This window comes from Pelobates fuscus, chromosome 3 (assembly GCF_036172605.1).
Source record: "Pelobates fuscus isolate aPelFus1 chromosome 3, aPelFus1.pri, whole genome shotgun sequence".
NCBI classification, from domain to species: Eukaryota; Metazoa; Chordata; class Amphibia; order Anura; family Pelobatidae; genus Pelobates; species Pelobates fuscus.
The window spans coordinates 391,621,278-391,635,834 of NC_086319.1; the positions used below are offsets into that span (position 1 = coordinate 391,621,278).

General features: G+C 45.2%; 1 protein-coding gene across 4 annotated transcripts in view; it reads right to left on the bottom strand.

Moving 5' to 3' along the window:
- Positions 1-5,685: 5,685 nt before the first annotated feature.
- Positions 5,686-14,557, bottom strand: part of LOC134603577 (uncharacterized) — a 62,240-nt gene continuing 53,368 nt past the window's right edge. For all 4 annotated transcript variants that reach the window (XM_063449675.1, XM_063449676.1, XM_063449678.1 and 1 more), the window contains exons 4-6: positions 11,168-11,307; positions 7,553-7,605; positions 5,686-7,407 (exon numbers count right to left, since the gene is read on the bottom strand). In XM_063449675.1, the coding sequence (XP_063305745.1) occupies positions 6,428-7,407; positions 7,553-7,605; positions 11,168-11,307 (1,173 nt within the window). In that variant the 3' untranslated portion in view covers positions 5,686-6,427. The remainder of the gene's footprint in view (positions 7,408-7,552; positions 7,606-11,167; positions 11,308-14,557) is intronic.

Genomic DNA, 14,557 nt, shown 5'->3' on the forward strand with positions numbered 1-14,557 from the left:
GAGGAGAGAGATTTGATAAGGTGAGATGGGACAGGATCAAGTGGGCAAGTGGTGGGGCAAGAGGAAAGGAGAAGCGCAGCCACCTTTTGTTCAGTACAAATACAAAAAAACAAGTCCTACGCTCAAACTCCCATTACTCCGGAGCGGCAACCACGACTATAGTACACATCAGCCCCAATACATCCAGTAAAAACCAAAGAAAAGGGGGGCGGAGCCTGGAAGCCACGCTGAGCGGTCGCACACTACATGAGCTCCGAGCCAAACGGCTCTTATGCAGCCAAAATCTGAGCAATAAGCCCTACTTGCTGCCTGCACAGAAGCCCCAGGAGCCGGGGTCTACCACAGCGGCAACGAGTGACAGAACCTCAGAAATCTGCAGTTTTTTCCCGGGGATTGACCTGAGGCCTACAGAAGGCATACCAGACGGCACGGGGGAGGTGGCCAATCCCTCAGCCGCTGCTGCCCTCACAGCTAGAGGTCTCCACAGAATACTCTTCCTCCCCCCTCCCTGTCAGTGAGGGATATCCCGAGGGTGAGGGAAATACAATCTGTGGCCCAGCAACAAAAAGCCAACTGTGCCCTACCTGCATCGCAGTACAAGCAAGAAAAGCATGGCGGACGCCACGTGCGACTCCACGCCTAGCTCTCTGCTGCCTTCTCTATCGGAGAGACTGGAGCGTCTACTCAATGACTTCTGGGCCAAACTCGCCCTCCGTAGAGGCACACTTGAGGCGGAATCACTGGCTAAGATCCCACGGGACACCTTACAACAGCCAACAACTCCCGGATGGAGACATGGAGCAGCTCGAGTAGCGGGGCAGAGGCGATGGGCAACCCGACGAAAACCTAGACACCACAAAACCAGACCAGCGGTGTCGCCCTACCCTTAAGCAACGACCTATCCAGAGAACACCCCCCCCCCAAGCTTTCCTCCCGCCCGGGAGACCACCACCCCACCGGGGAGACAACACCAGGCAAGGGGACCCCGAGCATTAGCAACACCCTGCCATGGAACGGCAGCAACAGGTTTGCAGGCAAGCGCCGGGAACTGGGGCTGGTGGGGTGCTAACACCGGAGAACCAAGCACCAGACACCACACCAGCAATACCCTCCCTACATCGGGTGTAGGTTGAAAAACTTGAACTTAATGCCAGCGAACGTAAGCTCCATATTGTGCCGTATATGGATCTACGTGCCACACTAATCTCAATCTACTAACCTACATTACTTCCAATGTTTGAGTACCACACTGCAACCTTTATTATTTCACACAAAGTAATTCCATTGCACATATTATGCCAATCTTACTACCTCTCTATTACCCGTGTGCAGCCCCAGGCGGTTCCATATCAGATGAACCCATACTTCAAGCCTACTCATTCATACTTGCACACACGCATGCCTCACTACTCTTGCAACATGCTTTCTACACTATGTGACATGCCGAAAAGTCTAAGACTGTGTTTGAATTGTAAAGTGCGAATTTCCATACCGCTGCCTTATTACTATGCTAGTATACACGCTGCAGATTTAATCCTATTGTTGGCTTATATTACTGTCTTCTAACTTGATATTGCCTACCTGATGACAAGCCAAAAGTTTTGCCTTTCTTTAAACCTGAATGTTTTACTTAAAAAATTGTGCTGATTCAACCTATGCCATATATAGAGAAAAAAACGGGTCGCAAGAGTATTCTGAGAACGGACATAGCCTGCCCTTCGGTGGGTCCCCGCTCAGAACTCAAGCTGGTTTTAGCTCATCTTGTGCCATTACAGAGAGAACATATCTGAAGCATATCAGACTGGTCCCACCCATACGGGCAGTCCAGATCCGAAATGCCAGCAAGTTCTCTCTGCACGAGAGATACAGAGGCTGAAACGATCGTCTGGGGTTGCTGTATCTCTCGTGCAGAGAGAACTTTCTGGCATTTCGGATCTGTACTGCCCGTATGGGTGGGACCAGTCTCATATGCTTCAGATATGTTCTCTCTGTAATGGCACAAGATGAGCTAAAACCAGCTTGAGTTCTGAGTGCGGACCCACCGAAGGGCAGGCTATTTCAGCTGCTGTCCGTTCTCAGAATACTCTTGCGACCCGTTTTTTTCTCTCCATAAGTTTAAATGGTAATCCAGACGTGGACCCCTTGCTCACGGTGCCTAGAGAGATATCAGCTATGCCTCACTGATGATGCCTAACAAGGCTGAAACGATCGTCAGGGGTTGCTGTATCTCTCGTGCAGAGAGAACTTGCTGGCATTTCGGATCTGGACTGCCCGTATGGGTGGGACCAGTCTCATATGCTTCAGATATGTTTTCTCTGTAATGGCACAAGATGAGCTAAAACCAGCTTGAGTTCTGAGTGGGGACCCACCGAAGGGCAGGCTATTTCAGCTGCTGTCCGTTCTCAGAATACTCTTGCGACCCGTTTTTTCTCTCTATGCCATATATATGTTAGATGCAAGTTGTCGGTACCTGCTATTGTGGCATTACCTGCATGTCTGTAAACCGTATGCACATTAAAAAAAATAAAAAAAAATAAAAGTTACCTGCACTCTTTCCAAATCCCTATGTATATTAAAACAAATGGAGGTTATTTAGTTTCTCCAATGGCCATGAGAGAGTTTATACCACCTACCACGTCAAAGCAAACCTCTCAGGTGAGTCCTACACTAACCTTTCACCTTGCTTCCTTGAGCTTCTGGCAAAGATATCTCTGAGACAGAAAGGGGTATGGAACCTCTTGTTCAGTAGCCTGGGAGAAATTCTGAAGGGTAGGAAAGGCATGATCCAGGTGTGGTTGAGAAAGAAAGGGGCAAGGTGCTGAGAATTCTTTGTTGTGTTGGATTTTGAGTGCAGTGGTGTGTTTGTCTGAAGTGTTGGTGTGTTTCTGTGGATGGTAATGTGCATGTGTGTGTGGCAGTGTGTGTGTGTGTGTAAATGTGAATACGCATGTGCATTCAAACACCAACACACACATAGACAGATTTGCAAACACTGAGGTATGCAGATCTATAAACACGGAAGCCCACACATAGATACATTCACCTTGACTCAGAATCCAGCTCCCATAGGTCGCAGTAAGCTGCCCTGCAGCCCTGCCTCCTTCTCCTATTTTGTGGCATAAACTGCCATTTCATAAACTTTCAGAAACCGTGCCAGTGTGGCCAGGAAGGGCCCCATGGTGTCTAGAAGAGTGACAGATGTCACTGACCCACTGTGGCCCTAGTTACACCATCAATAGTTCCATGTCTGCTGCTCTAACTAATAGGCAAACAAAAAATAATATATATTTTAAAATTACCTTTTACCCATTTGATTTAGATTAGGAGTGCCCAAAAGGTAGCTCTCCATGCGTTGTAAAACTACAACTCCCATGATGCTTTGCATGCCTTTAGAATGACAAGGCGTCATTTTAAAATGTCTGGGGATCTTCCTATTGGGCACCCCTGATTTAGACAATGTTTTATCACCAATTATAATCATGTCCACATATTTCTCAGCTTGGTATCTGTGGCTCCCAAATTGAATATATAGATAGTCGGATTCTCGAAGACATCCAGTGTCCAAAACAAATTGACTCTTTTATCCCACAGAGAGAATGGGCTCTAACCCTTAACTTCGCTTCACCAATGTAGCAGCAATCACAGCCAAACGTGGAGAATATAACATAAAAATTACGTTTAATTTATTTTCTTATTGCTTTTTCTTAAAAAGGTTTTAGAAAATGAACACAGGAAAAAAGACACAGATACGAAAACCAAAAAAGTGTGTATAAATTTCAATAAAGCCATGGTGAGGTTTCTTCAAATAAATGGCTTTTTGCTCAATAAGTTAATGTTATTTGCTTTAAAGGGATACTCCAGGCACCCAGAACACTTCCACCCATTGGAGTGGTCTGGGTGCCAACTCCCACCACCCTTAACCCTGCAAGGGTAATTATTGCAGTTTTCATAAACTGCAATAATTACCTGGCAGGGTTAACTTCTCCTCTAGTGGCTGACTATCAGACAGCCACTAGAGGGACTTCCGTGTTCTTAGAACACGAAAAGTGTGTTATACGACGCTGGAATCCCCATTGGAAAGCAACGTGGGATGGGGGGTGGGACGGAGAGGGACACTGCAGGGTTCTGTAGTGCCAGGATAACGGATATGTTTTCCTGGCACTGCAGAGTCCCTTTAAGCAGAAGGAGTGCCTACTTCAATTGCAGTTATCAATGTTGTTGCTGTATATATTATTTTTCACCAGCAGAGGGAGCTCCAACCTTACCGGTTATCAATGTTGTTGCTATCTATATTATTTTTATTTTTATTTTATTTTTTTATTTCTTTATTTTTGTTGTGCACAAAATTAACAAGTAGCCTTGGTGCGCCACAACAGCGACATCAGGGTAAGTTAACAGACATATGTATTACATGTTGTGGCACTCGTTGAACAGGCACATTTTTTGATTTTTCAAAATTATCCAACAATAGTAACAGTGAGATACATTGATCTATATTATTTTTCACCAGCAGAGGGAGTTCCAACCTTAATTCCTATTATCAATGTTGTTGCTATCTATAATATTTTTCACCAGCAGAGGGAGCTCCAAACTTAATTCCAATTATCAATGTTGTTGCACTCTATATTATTTTTCACCAGCAGAGGGAGCTCCAACCTTAATTCCTATTATCAATGTTGTTGCTATCTATAATATTTTTCACCAGCAGAGGGAGCTCCAAACTTAATTCCAATTATCAATGTTGTTGCACTCTATATTATTTTTCACCAGCAGAGGGAGCTCCAACCTTAATTCCTATTATCAATGTTGTTGCTATCTATAATATTTTTCACCAGCAGAGGGAGCTCCAACCTTAATTCCAATTATCAATGTTGTTGCACTCTATATTATTTTTCATCAGCAGAGGGAGCTCCAACCTTAATTCCAATTATCAATGTTGTGGCTATCTATATTATTTTTCACCAACAGAGGGAGCTCCAACTTTAATTACGGTTATCAATGCAAGGCAGGGATCTACTTTGGATCCTAAACTTAGTAAAGACAAAATCTGAATTTTGGGCACACCTGCAACATGAATTTTTCAGGAATGGCAGCACCATTAATGTATCGGGTATGCCCCCAGTTCCTTTTTTTTTCTCTATCCTCTGGCCAGTGAGGGGGACACTACTTTCCATGAGGGCCGGTGGTACTGAGAGGTTCCTACTTGCTCCTGCTGGACGCCTAGACTTCGCTCGTAACCTTTTGACGGCTTCGTGACGGGCTCACAAGAGAGGGAGCAGCAGACATACAGCATCCCAGGCTCCCTCTCCAGCTGTGAAAGTGTGCAATGCCGCAGGGAGGGAGGTCTTTGATCTCCAATCCCCAAGGTTGTGTGTGTATACACATTCGCCTGATGGTGGCCCTATTAGTAGATATACCCTCATTGACAGCATGCATGCATTTCTTAATTGAGGGTATACCTAGAACAGCTTGCAAAGTCTTTAGATCTCATGTCTGCAGCCTTTGCAATCCCTCCTCTTCTAGCTCCGCCCAGACTTTCTGTAGCTGTCCAATCACAGATCTCCCAATGCAGCTCAATATAAAGTCTTTGCAAGGCCGGTGCTCTGACCAATTGTTGCCTCTTAAGTTTAGCTCCATTGTGCTAACTAAACCAGGAAGTTGAGGGACCTATTGTCTGATTGAAAGTCAGTGGGTGTAACAAGTTTAATTTGTAAAAGTGACAATTTCTATTGAAACCTGCATTTTCTGGTTAAAAAAGAAAGGAGACACTCTTTAGACATATATCGTTTTAGCTTGCTGATGTAGTTTGTGTGTGTGTGTGTAGCGTCCCTTTAATAGTTCCCACTAAGAATCTGTGGAAGGTGCAGCACATCCATTATTATATTGATTAAAAATGATGAATGCAAACCAAGGTTATCATTCATTTTAATAAATGAATTCTCCGTCCACGTGATATAAATGCTTTCAATAAGAGCTTAGTGAGAAGACACTTCATCCTGCTCACACTAATCCTCTCTCAAATGAATAGGAGACAAGTGACTGGCTAGGATGCTTAGCTAGTTCCTGTACAAACATAAGCACAAGAGATGGATCATGTCTCTGGGAAAACCCCACATATTCAGCAATCTATGATCAATTCAAAATATTAAAAGAACATAATCTAAAGTGTTGATAAATCCAACCATTGAAGGGTCCCTTTAGTCTTTGGCTCAGTCACTTTCATGGAGACGGCTGTGTAATGGTGGAACAGCTAATTTTCTGGCCTGCTGGTGGGTTCTGAGGATAACTTCGCGTAACATTCTTAAAGTTAATTAGTACAAGCAATATTGAAATGATAACCTTTTGAATGTTACATTCGTAGCATAAATAAGACGAATAAAATTGTAGTTCTCAGATGCATCATCAAGAGATGAAAGTAGCTCCTCCATCATACTTGCATGCCCTTACATTCGGCAGAGGTTACTCTACATTCCTCTTTGCTCAAAACTTCAAATTTGAAACCACGATATAACATAGGGTTTATGCTCCTAAATCGCTTACAAGTCTCATACATCTTCTTCTTTACCGGGGGCAATGGCTCAAATCCAGCTGTCTCTGCAAGCCAGTTATTATACTCCCACTGACCTATTTCAAGACGATGGAGATATTTAAGGGGCAATCCCAAACTCAGGTGATTCTTTAATTCCTCATGAGATTTCAAAAGCATTTGGTTTGGAGAAGGTAGAGGACATTTCCCTTCCAGCACTGCCAAGAAAAAGAGAACCTGGCAGTTAAAGAGAGGAAACGGTATTACTATCTTACATGCACCTATGAAGCACATGGTGGGGTAGAGGGCATGGATAAGGTGTTTGTAGAGTGGAGGAAGGTGGCCTTGACCTTCATCCGGAACCACCACTTCATCGTTCATCATCAACCAATTGGTATTTTTATCACAAAACTCCATCTCATCTTTCGATTTCAGCAGTTCAGCACTTCCTGTCAGTACTTTTCGAGTTTCCACCAGCAATCCAATTCTTTCTACTACAGCATTCGTCACAGGACCCTTTTTAACTGCAGTCTCTCCATTTTCTTCTGCTTCTCTCAGCTTCCTTGGTTTGTTCTGTGGTTCAAGAAATGGATAATAATACTTATATCCAGTACAGAAAATCAGAGTATCAGCTTCCAGTTGAGTTCCATCCTCACAGATTAGATTATGTGGAAGGGCACCGACCACTGGTGGTGCCAGAGTTACACCTTTTGGAGGAGTCCACTGCAGGGCTGCGCCACGATGGCATAGGGTGACATTTTGTGCATAAGGAGCCAACTCAAGGGCAATATCCACTCCAGAAGGGCCACAACCCAACAGGACCACTGAACGAGAGGCGAACATTTCTGGATAGCGGTAAAAATGACTGTGCAGCAGTTTACCTGAAGGAGTAAAGGACACAAATTATCTCTTCTCTCCAATCTTGTAGAATAGCTTTTCTCTCACCTTCCACCAGCAATCACTCTTCTCAGCAATTTACAACCCTTAATCTGACTATATAAACCTCTCAAGTCATTAATGTCTCACCTTGGAAGGTATCAATCCCTGGGATGTCTGGAATATAAGGCTGAGAGTAGTGCCTGCCGAAAGATTGAGGAAACTCAAGTCAGAAAAATTAATATCTGAATATTTAAAAAAATAAAGAAATGTTCCAAGTAGCACATTTTAACCCATTAAGGACACATGATGGAAAATTGTCATCATGCTGCCTTTTACTTCTGAGCTGTGCCCTTAATGCAAAAAAAACATAACTTCGTTCAGCATAACGATGTCAGTGCCTATTGGAATTATGCTACCTATGCTTTACACCTCTTACCATTCCTCCAGTATGAGCTGCTGTGTTCCCTGAGTATTCTACATAGAGCAGTCGCTCTGTCTGGCAGCTACCTGTATTGTCTTGTGCAGAGAAGCAACTTCTGAGCCTTGTTCACTGACGAGAGCTGCTGGATGAGAGGTACATGAACCCCTAATATATTTTATACCTGGCTCTGGGCAGGTAGTAGTCACCAGCTATTGCTCACCGAAAACTCTCACAATGGGACACTACCACCCCTTTTTTAAAACTAAAGAGCTGTGGAAATGACAAATATCCAAAGTAGCATTTAGGGGGATGCCTTGTCAGCCTTGTATCAAGTGGGGCCCAAGAGCCTGGCTGGCCACCTTAGGGCCCCTCTGAAACTGGGGCTGCACATGTTTTAGCTTGGCAGCGAGGGAGTGCTGATCTTGCAGAGCAGAGTAAAAGAATTGCAGCTACCCCGCCATCCTGGGCCGTCCAGTCCATAGACTGCGCTGAAGCCACTAATAATCTAAAACAGAATTTCCCAACCCTTGGTAGCGATGCAGCAGCACCACACGGGTTGGAAACCTGTGTGAGGGTCCATCGGGTGGTACATGCCCTTAGGGCCACCAGATGGACATATGCAATGAGGGGCCCGGTCGTGCACAGAGAGCTGGGAGGAAGTGACAGCGTATCACTTACTCCCATCTCACTCACACAGGCACAGTAGAGGAGGAGGAGGAAGCAGCGAGGATGGGGCCGGATAGGGAGAGCAGGCCCCCAACTTCCACCAAAAGGTAAGAATCTGCTGGGTGGCTTAATTTTTTTAATGTGTGTTTGTGTATCTGTGTGTTTGTGTGTGTATATGTAGTGTAGGTATCTGTGTGTTTGTATCTGTGTGTGTTTGTATGTATCTGTGTATGTGTGGTGTGTGTATCTGTATGTAGTGTGGGTTTCTGTGTTTGTAGGTATGTAAGTCTCTGTGTAGTGTGTATCTGTATGTGTGTAATGTGTATCTGTGTGTCTAGTGTGTATATCTGTATTTCTGTGTATCTGCATGTGTCAGTGTCTCTATGTCTGTATCTGTGTATGTGTCAGCATCTGCATGTGTGTCAGTTTTTGATACATATACTGACACACATACAGTTGCACAGACACACTGATACACATGCAGATATACAGACACACAAACACTGCCACACATGCAGATACATAGACAAACAGATACAATCACTGACACACATGCATATACACAGACACCGTGTATAGGTAAGTGTATTGGCTGCAGTGCACACATAGACACAAGGTGCATACACACAGACACACGCTTCATCCCCAGTATGCACACAGACACATACTACATCCCCAGCACACACACAGACACACTACATCCCCAGCACACACTTCATCTTAAGCACACCCACATGGAGACACTACCATTGTAGAAATGTTTTGGGGTTTTTTTTTATCCAGGCAGCACAATGTCTTGGGACGGCCCTGCTGCCGCCTCCATTGACCACCCGCCCCACAACCCAGAAGCAACAGCAGGCCAGCAGCCATACTGGATGCTAGAGGAAGACCCCAAAGGTAAAGAGGAAGACCCCAAAGGTAAATTTAAATCATTTATGAGTGTATGAGAAATACACACAGTGAAACACACAGTTACACACACACAGCTACAGGCAGTATCATACACACTCAGTGACATGCAGTCACACACACAGTCACAGGTAGACAGTCACACACACACAGTTATAGACTGTCACACACTGGCACAGGCAAACAGTCACACCCACAGGCAGTCATACACGCAGTCATAGGCAGACAGTTACACACACACACAGTTGCAGGCAGTCACACACTCAGTTGCAGGCAGACAGTCACACACACAGTCACAGGTAGACAGTTACAAGCAAACAGTTGTACACGCAATCACAGGCAGAGAGTCGTACATGCAGTGTCATACACACAATCACAGGCAGAGAGTCAAGCACGCAGTCACATTGCAGTAAATCACACACACTGTCAAGGCAGACAGTCACACACACATTTGCTGACAGTTACACACACACAGTCACTGGTAGACAGTCACACACACAGTCACTGGTAGACAGTCACAGGCAGACAGTCGTACACGCAGTCACAGGCAGAGAGTCGTACACGCAGTCACAGGCAGACAGTCACAGGCAGTAAATCACACACACTGTTAAGGTAGACAGTCACACACACAGTCACAGGCAGACAGTTACACATACAGTCACAGGAAGACAGTCACACACACACACAGTCACACACAGTCACAGGAAGACAGTCACACACACACAGTCACACACAGACACACACTCGCAGTCACACACAGACACAATCGTTACACACACAGCACACACTCTCTCTCTCTCACTGGAGGAGGAGTGGAGTCACTGAAGTCCCTGGTGTGTAGTAGTTGGGGAAGCAGGGACTTCTTCCTGCTTCCCCTCTATGTGCAGCAGTAGCTGCAGCAGGTGGAGGCCGACTTTAGCTCCGCCCCGCAGCCGATTTGGCTCCATCCCATGTACGATTTGGCTCCGCCCCCAACTCTCTAAAAAGTTTTCCTGCTCCCGGCCCCTGTGTGTGAGCTGTGTCAGCTGCCCGCCACCACTGCTGCTATGGCACCCTGTGCAGCCACGCAGCTCTCAGAACCCCAAGCCTGGCCAGCCCTGGTGGAACCCTTTACCTTGTGGCACCCAGGGCGGACCGCCCCCCCTTAGTACAACACTGGTGTGTGCCAATGACTGTGCATCTGTCATTGAGTGTGTGCTGGTCAGACGTGCATGTTAGTCTTAAACAGGAAGGGGGGTGCAGCCGTGACTGGAAGGCCTAGAGCTGCACAAATCCAAAATACCCTACTGTGTATATGTAGAGTACCATTAATGAATAAGCCAATTAAGTAGATATACTCCAAAGATTTGTTTTGCGTGTTTTCTTTGGAGCTGTATGAAATCTTGTCTTGCAATAGCTGTAAATCTAGTATCTACAGTCACTGCAAGCCCTTCCCTTCTTTCTTTCTGTGGACTTCCCAATGACTTCTCAATTTCAGCTCATCTTTGCAAGACAGGTGCCAACCGATGGCAATAAATTTCCAGGGGGCTTTAACAGCACGACTGGGCCCCCCTCTGATGATGTCAAGGCTGGGAGGAATTGACAGCCCCGGTCACTCCTCCCAGCTTACACCGGGAGCCGTGCGGGATGAAGGAGAGGAGGGGGTCAGAGTGGGATCTCTGACTCCCATCAGCCTGAGCCACCACTGGACTCCAGGGACAGACAGACACACAGACACAGGAATCACACAGACGTAAACACAGATTAGAGAGATGAACAATTCTTACCCTGCACACACCATAACTGCATCAAACCTCTCGGTCACAGGGTGAGGGCTTCCCTGAGTGTGAGATGACACGTCCCATGGCACCTGACCACGCTCCCCATCCTTCAATACAGGAGAGACTTCGGTCACGCTGCAATTAAACTATAACAAAAAGAAGAAAATATTATAAGACCCTGAACAGATCTTGCAACCACTCAACCCTTCCCAGAACTATATGTAAACAATAAATAAGACTGGGCCACATGGGTTATTCATTTAAAGTACAACTGTCCGCAAATTTTAACTTCTCATTTATTTATAAAAAAAAATTATTTTATTCTTTTAAACATCGTATATTGATTTTCTTGAGAGAATTTCACTTTTTTTTTTTTTTTTTTTATCTGGCTGAGCAGCCATATTGGATCAAATCTAATTCTGCTCAACCTAACTTGCCTGATGATGTGATTGCTCCGAGTGAAATTGCAGCAACAGGCAAGGTAGGTTGAGCACTCAGGTCTAATGCCTAGGATATGACTGACAGGTAAGGAGGGTCCAGAGACAAGGTTATGGTTACCATGACAGGCGGTTCCGACATTGTGGCGGAACCAACCTTGTCACTGTGCACTGGAAGAAGCCTGGTTGCTCGTCTGCTCCCTTTAGACTATGGCCTGGCAGTTAAAACCTTTTATTTTCCCTGCTGAAAGGCTTATTCGTGCCTTTCTGCCAGGGTGTTCGGAACAAAGTACCGATCGATGGACCACCTGGGAAATGGAGTGTGCCGTCAATTGACCGCCCAGAAAATTGACGAACGCTGGGTGGCCTTTGTTCGTTTGCCGAACACGTGGCAGCGGCCATTTTAACTCCCGAACAGCCAGCGGTGTTCAGCGCCCAAACTATGGAACTGAAAACGGACACTTAATTGCGCGAACACCGCTGAGCCGCCAGCCTCCTTATCTCTGCATTTGGTAGTGGAACCGACTGACTGTTCATTCGGTAGTTTGACTGTATGAACAGCATCACCCCAGATAGCCATGCCATGGAGCCTATTCGTGTGACGAAAGACTATGGGAAAGACTTTGGCTCCATGGCAATTGAACTGTATGTATGTGATCTGAGCGCCATTCGGTAGTAATGTGCGCTCAGATCTAAGCTATTTGGGGATATGTAGAATGTGTTGGTTTTATGTGATAAAAGCAACCGTGTGTAATTTCATGTCTTTTTACGAACATGTGGTTAATGGAGTTTTGCCTCTGTCCTTGGAGATAATTGGATTACTTCCCAATTATCTCAAGGTCAGAGAGGAGGGATTGTGATGCATTGTGGGATTGTTGAAATTTGTAAGTCTGTGATTGGTTCTTTTACCCTTTGTGTCCCAGTCTCCCACCTGGTCCCCTAGGAGAGTGGCCACCAGGTGGGAGACCTGCATAAAAGCCGGGCAGTTAGCCCCAGTAAACCAGGTTCTGCTTGACCCTCAAACAAAGTGTTGTCTCGTTCTTGGGGGGAATTGGATTGTATGCTGTTACAGTGCGACTGCCAGGAGTTTAAACTGTTCGTATGGTTTTTCCTGTTCGGCTGTTTACAGCATTCGTGTGTTTCCTGTTCGGGAGTTTGGAGCATTCCCCTGGTTCCAGGTCGGGAGATTGGTGAATTCCTGTGTTTGCAGTTCGGGAGATTGGTGATTGCAGTAGCTGCCTGTGCATCTGAAAAGGGGAATATCGCCTAAACGTTTTTTAACCTCTTGTGTGCAAAGCGGTCCGTTACAGCCATGTTACAAATGGTGGAATTGGTGTGTACAATTACCTCCTAGAGCAGCGAACAAGGTTAACGCATTAATTGCTGTTAAAATTGCTATTTGTTTGTTTAGTTTTGACAATGGTTTATAAGTCATTATGTATATGCCAATGTTGTATGATATATTATATTATTTTAAAACATTAATAAATATTTGACGAAAATTGCTATTTGTGAAATTCTGCAATTCAAAATCAACCTCGCCAGTTGGATGAATTGCATGTGTTCAGACTACGCAGGCTCTATAATACACCATGACATTATAAAAATAAACACAGACTTATAATGACAGAGTGTTAGTGGCCCTTTAATACAGCTTTAGGTCAGCTTTAGGTAGAATCATCATGGAAAAACTGTGCAGAGATGTCATTCAGATGCCAACAGTATTAGTAGATAAATATAAGATGTTGTCCTTGACCCATGCAGAAGGTGGCGGGCTGGGGCAGGTGGTGGCGGAGGTGGCAGGCTGGGGCAGGTTACATCCCTGGATGTGGGGCCCAGAAGCCTATCTGTGCTCACAGTTCTCCTTCCCCTGTCTTTAGAAAGGAGTATGCCAGGAGTAGACGAAGTAATGGAGATTCCTGTGCATTTCTATTATTGTGCTCATTCAAGTCCTGGCTGAAACTGGGCAGAGAGAGGGAAGAGGGGCCTGTGGAGCTGCAATGAATAGCAGGAATGGCAGGACGTTGTCTGCTCTCGCTATAGCAGGCGTAGACAACCTTTGGCACTGCAGATGTTGTGGACTACACTCCGATGGACTACATCTCTAACAGCCATACTAGTAAAGCATTAAGGGAGGTGTAGTCCACAACATCTCGAGTGCCAAGGGTTGCCTACCCCTGCCCTACAGGATGTGTGCATCCTCCAGCCCTGAAAGAGTTCCCAGCTGGCAACGTGCCTTCTGCCTTCCCCCTCCTGCATGATGACAGCCTCCCAGTTACAGGAAAGGAAGCCAGTTTTTTTTTTTTATAGTTTGTAAGTATGCCTTTTTGTATGTCTGAGTGTGCTTGTCTGTGTTTCTGTCTATGCCTATCTATTTGTCTCTGTGTGTATGTGTCTGTGTGTTTGTAACTGTCTGTGTCAGTCTATGCCTGTCTGTGCCTGTGTTTTCCGATCTGTGCCTGTGTGTGCCAATCTATGTGTGTCTGCCCAGCTGTGTTTGTGTGTTTCTGTAAGTAATTGTAAATGTGCTATGGAGTGGAGATTTGTGAGGGACCGGGGTGGGGCTTTAGGATGGAATTACCAAATTATTTTTGGATTCATGTCTGGGGTGTTTTTATATCCTAGCAAAGATTGAATTACTGGTTGGTTCCTGTCCTACGACCTACCATCCTAAAGTCATACCCCCTAATGTACAATATCTGTAAATTAGCGGGGTGAAGTTTGCCGAGATTCCAATTCATAGCTCAATATACCCCATATGAATTCAAGAGCTGCTTTTCATGCATTGCTTTCTCTCTACCAAGTCTTCTAGTGGAAGTACTGAGATTGGATAATGATCAGTTCTAAATGTACCAGATCCTGCATATTTGCAGCTCAGAAAGAGGTAACATTATAAGACAAAACTGGCATGTGTGACAAACGTTCTTTTATACGAATGTTTGTCGAGGACTCCTGTAGG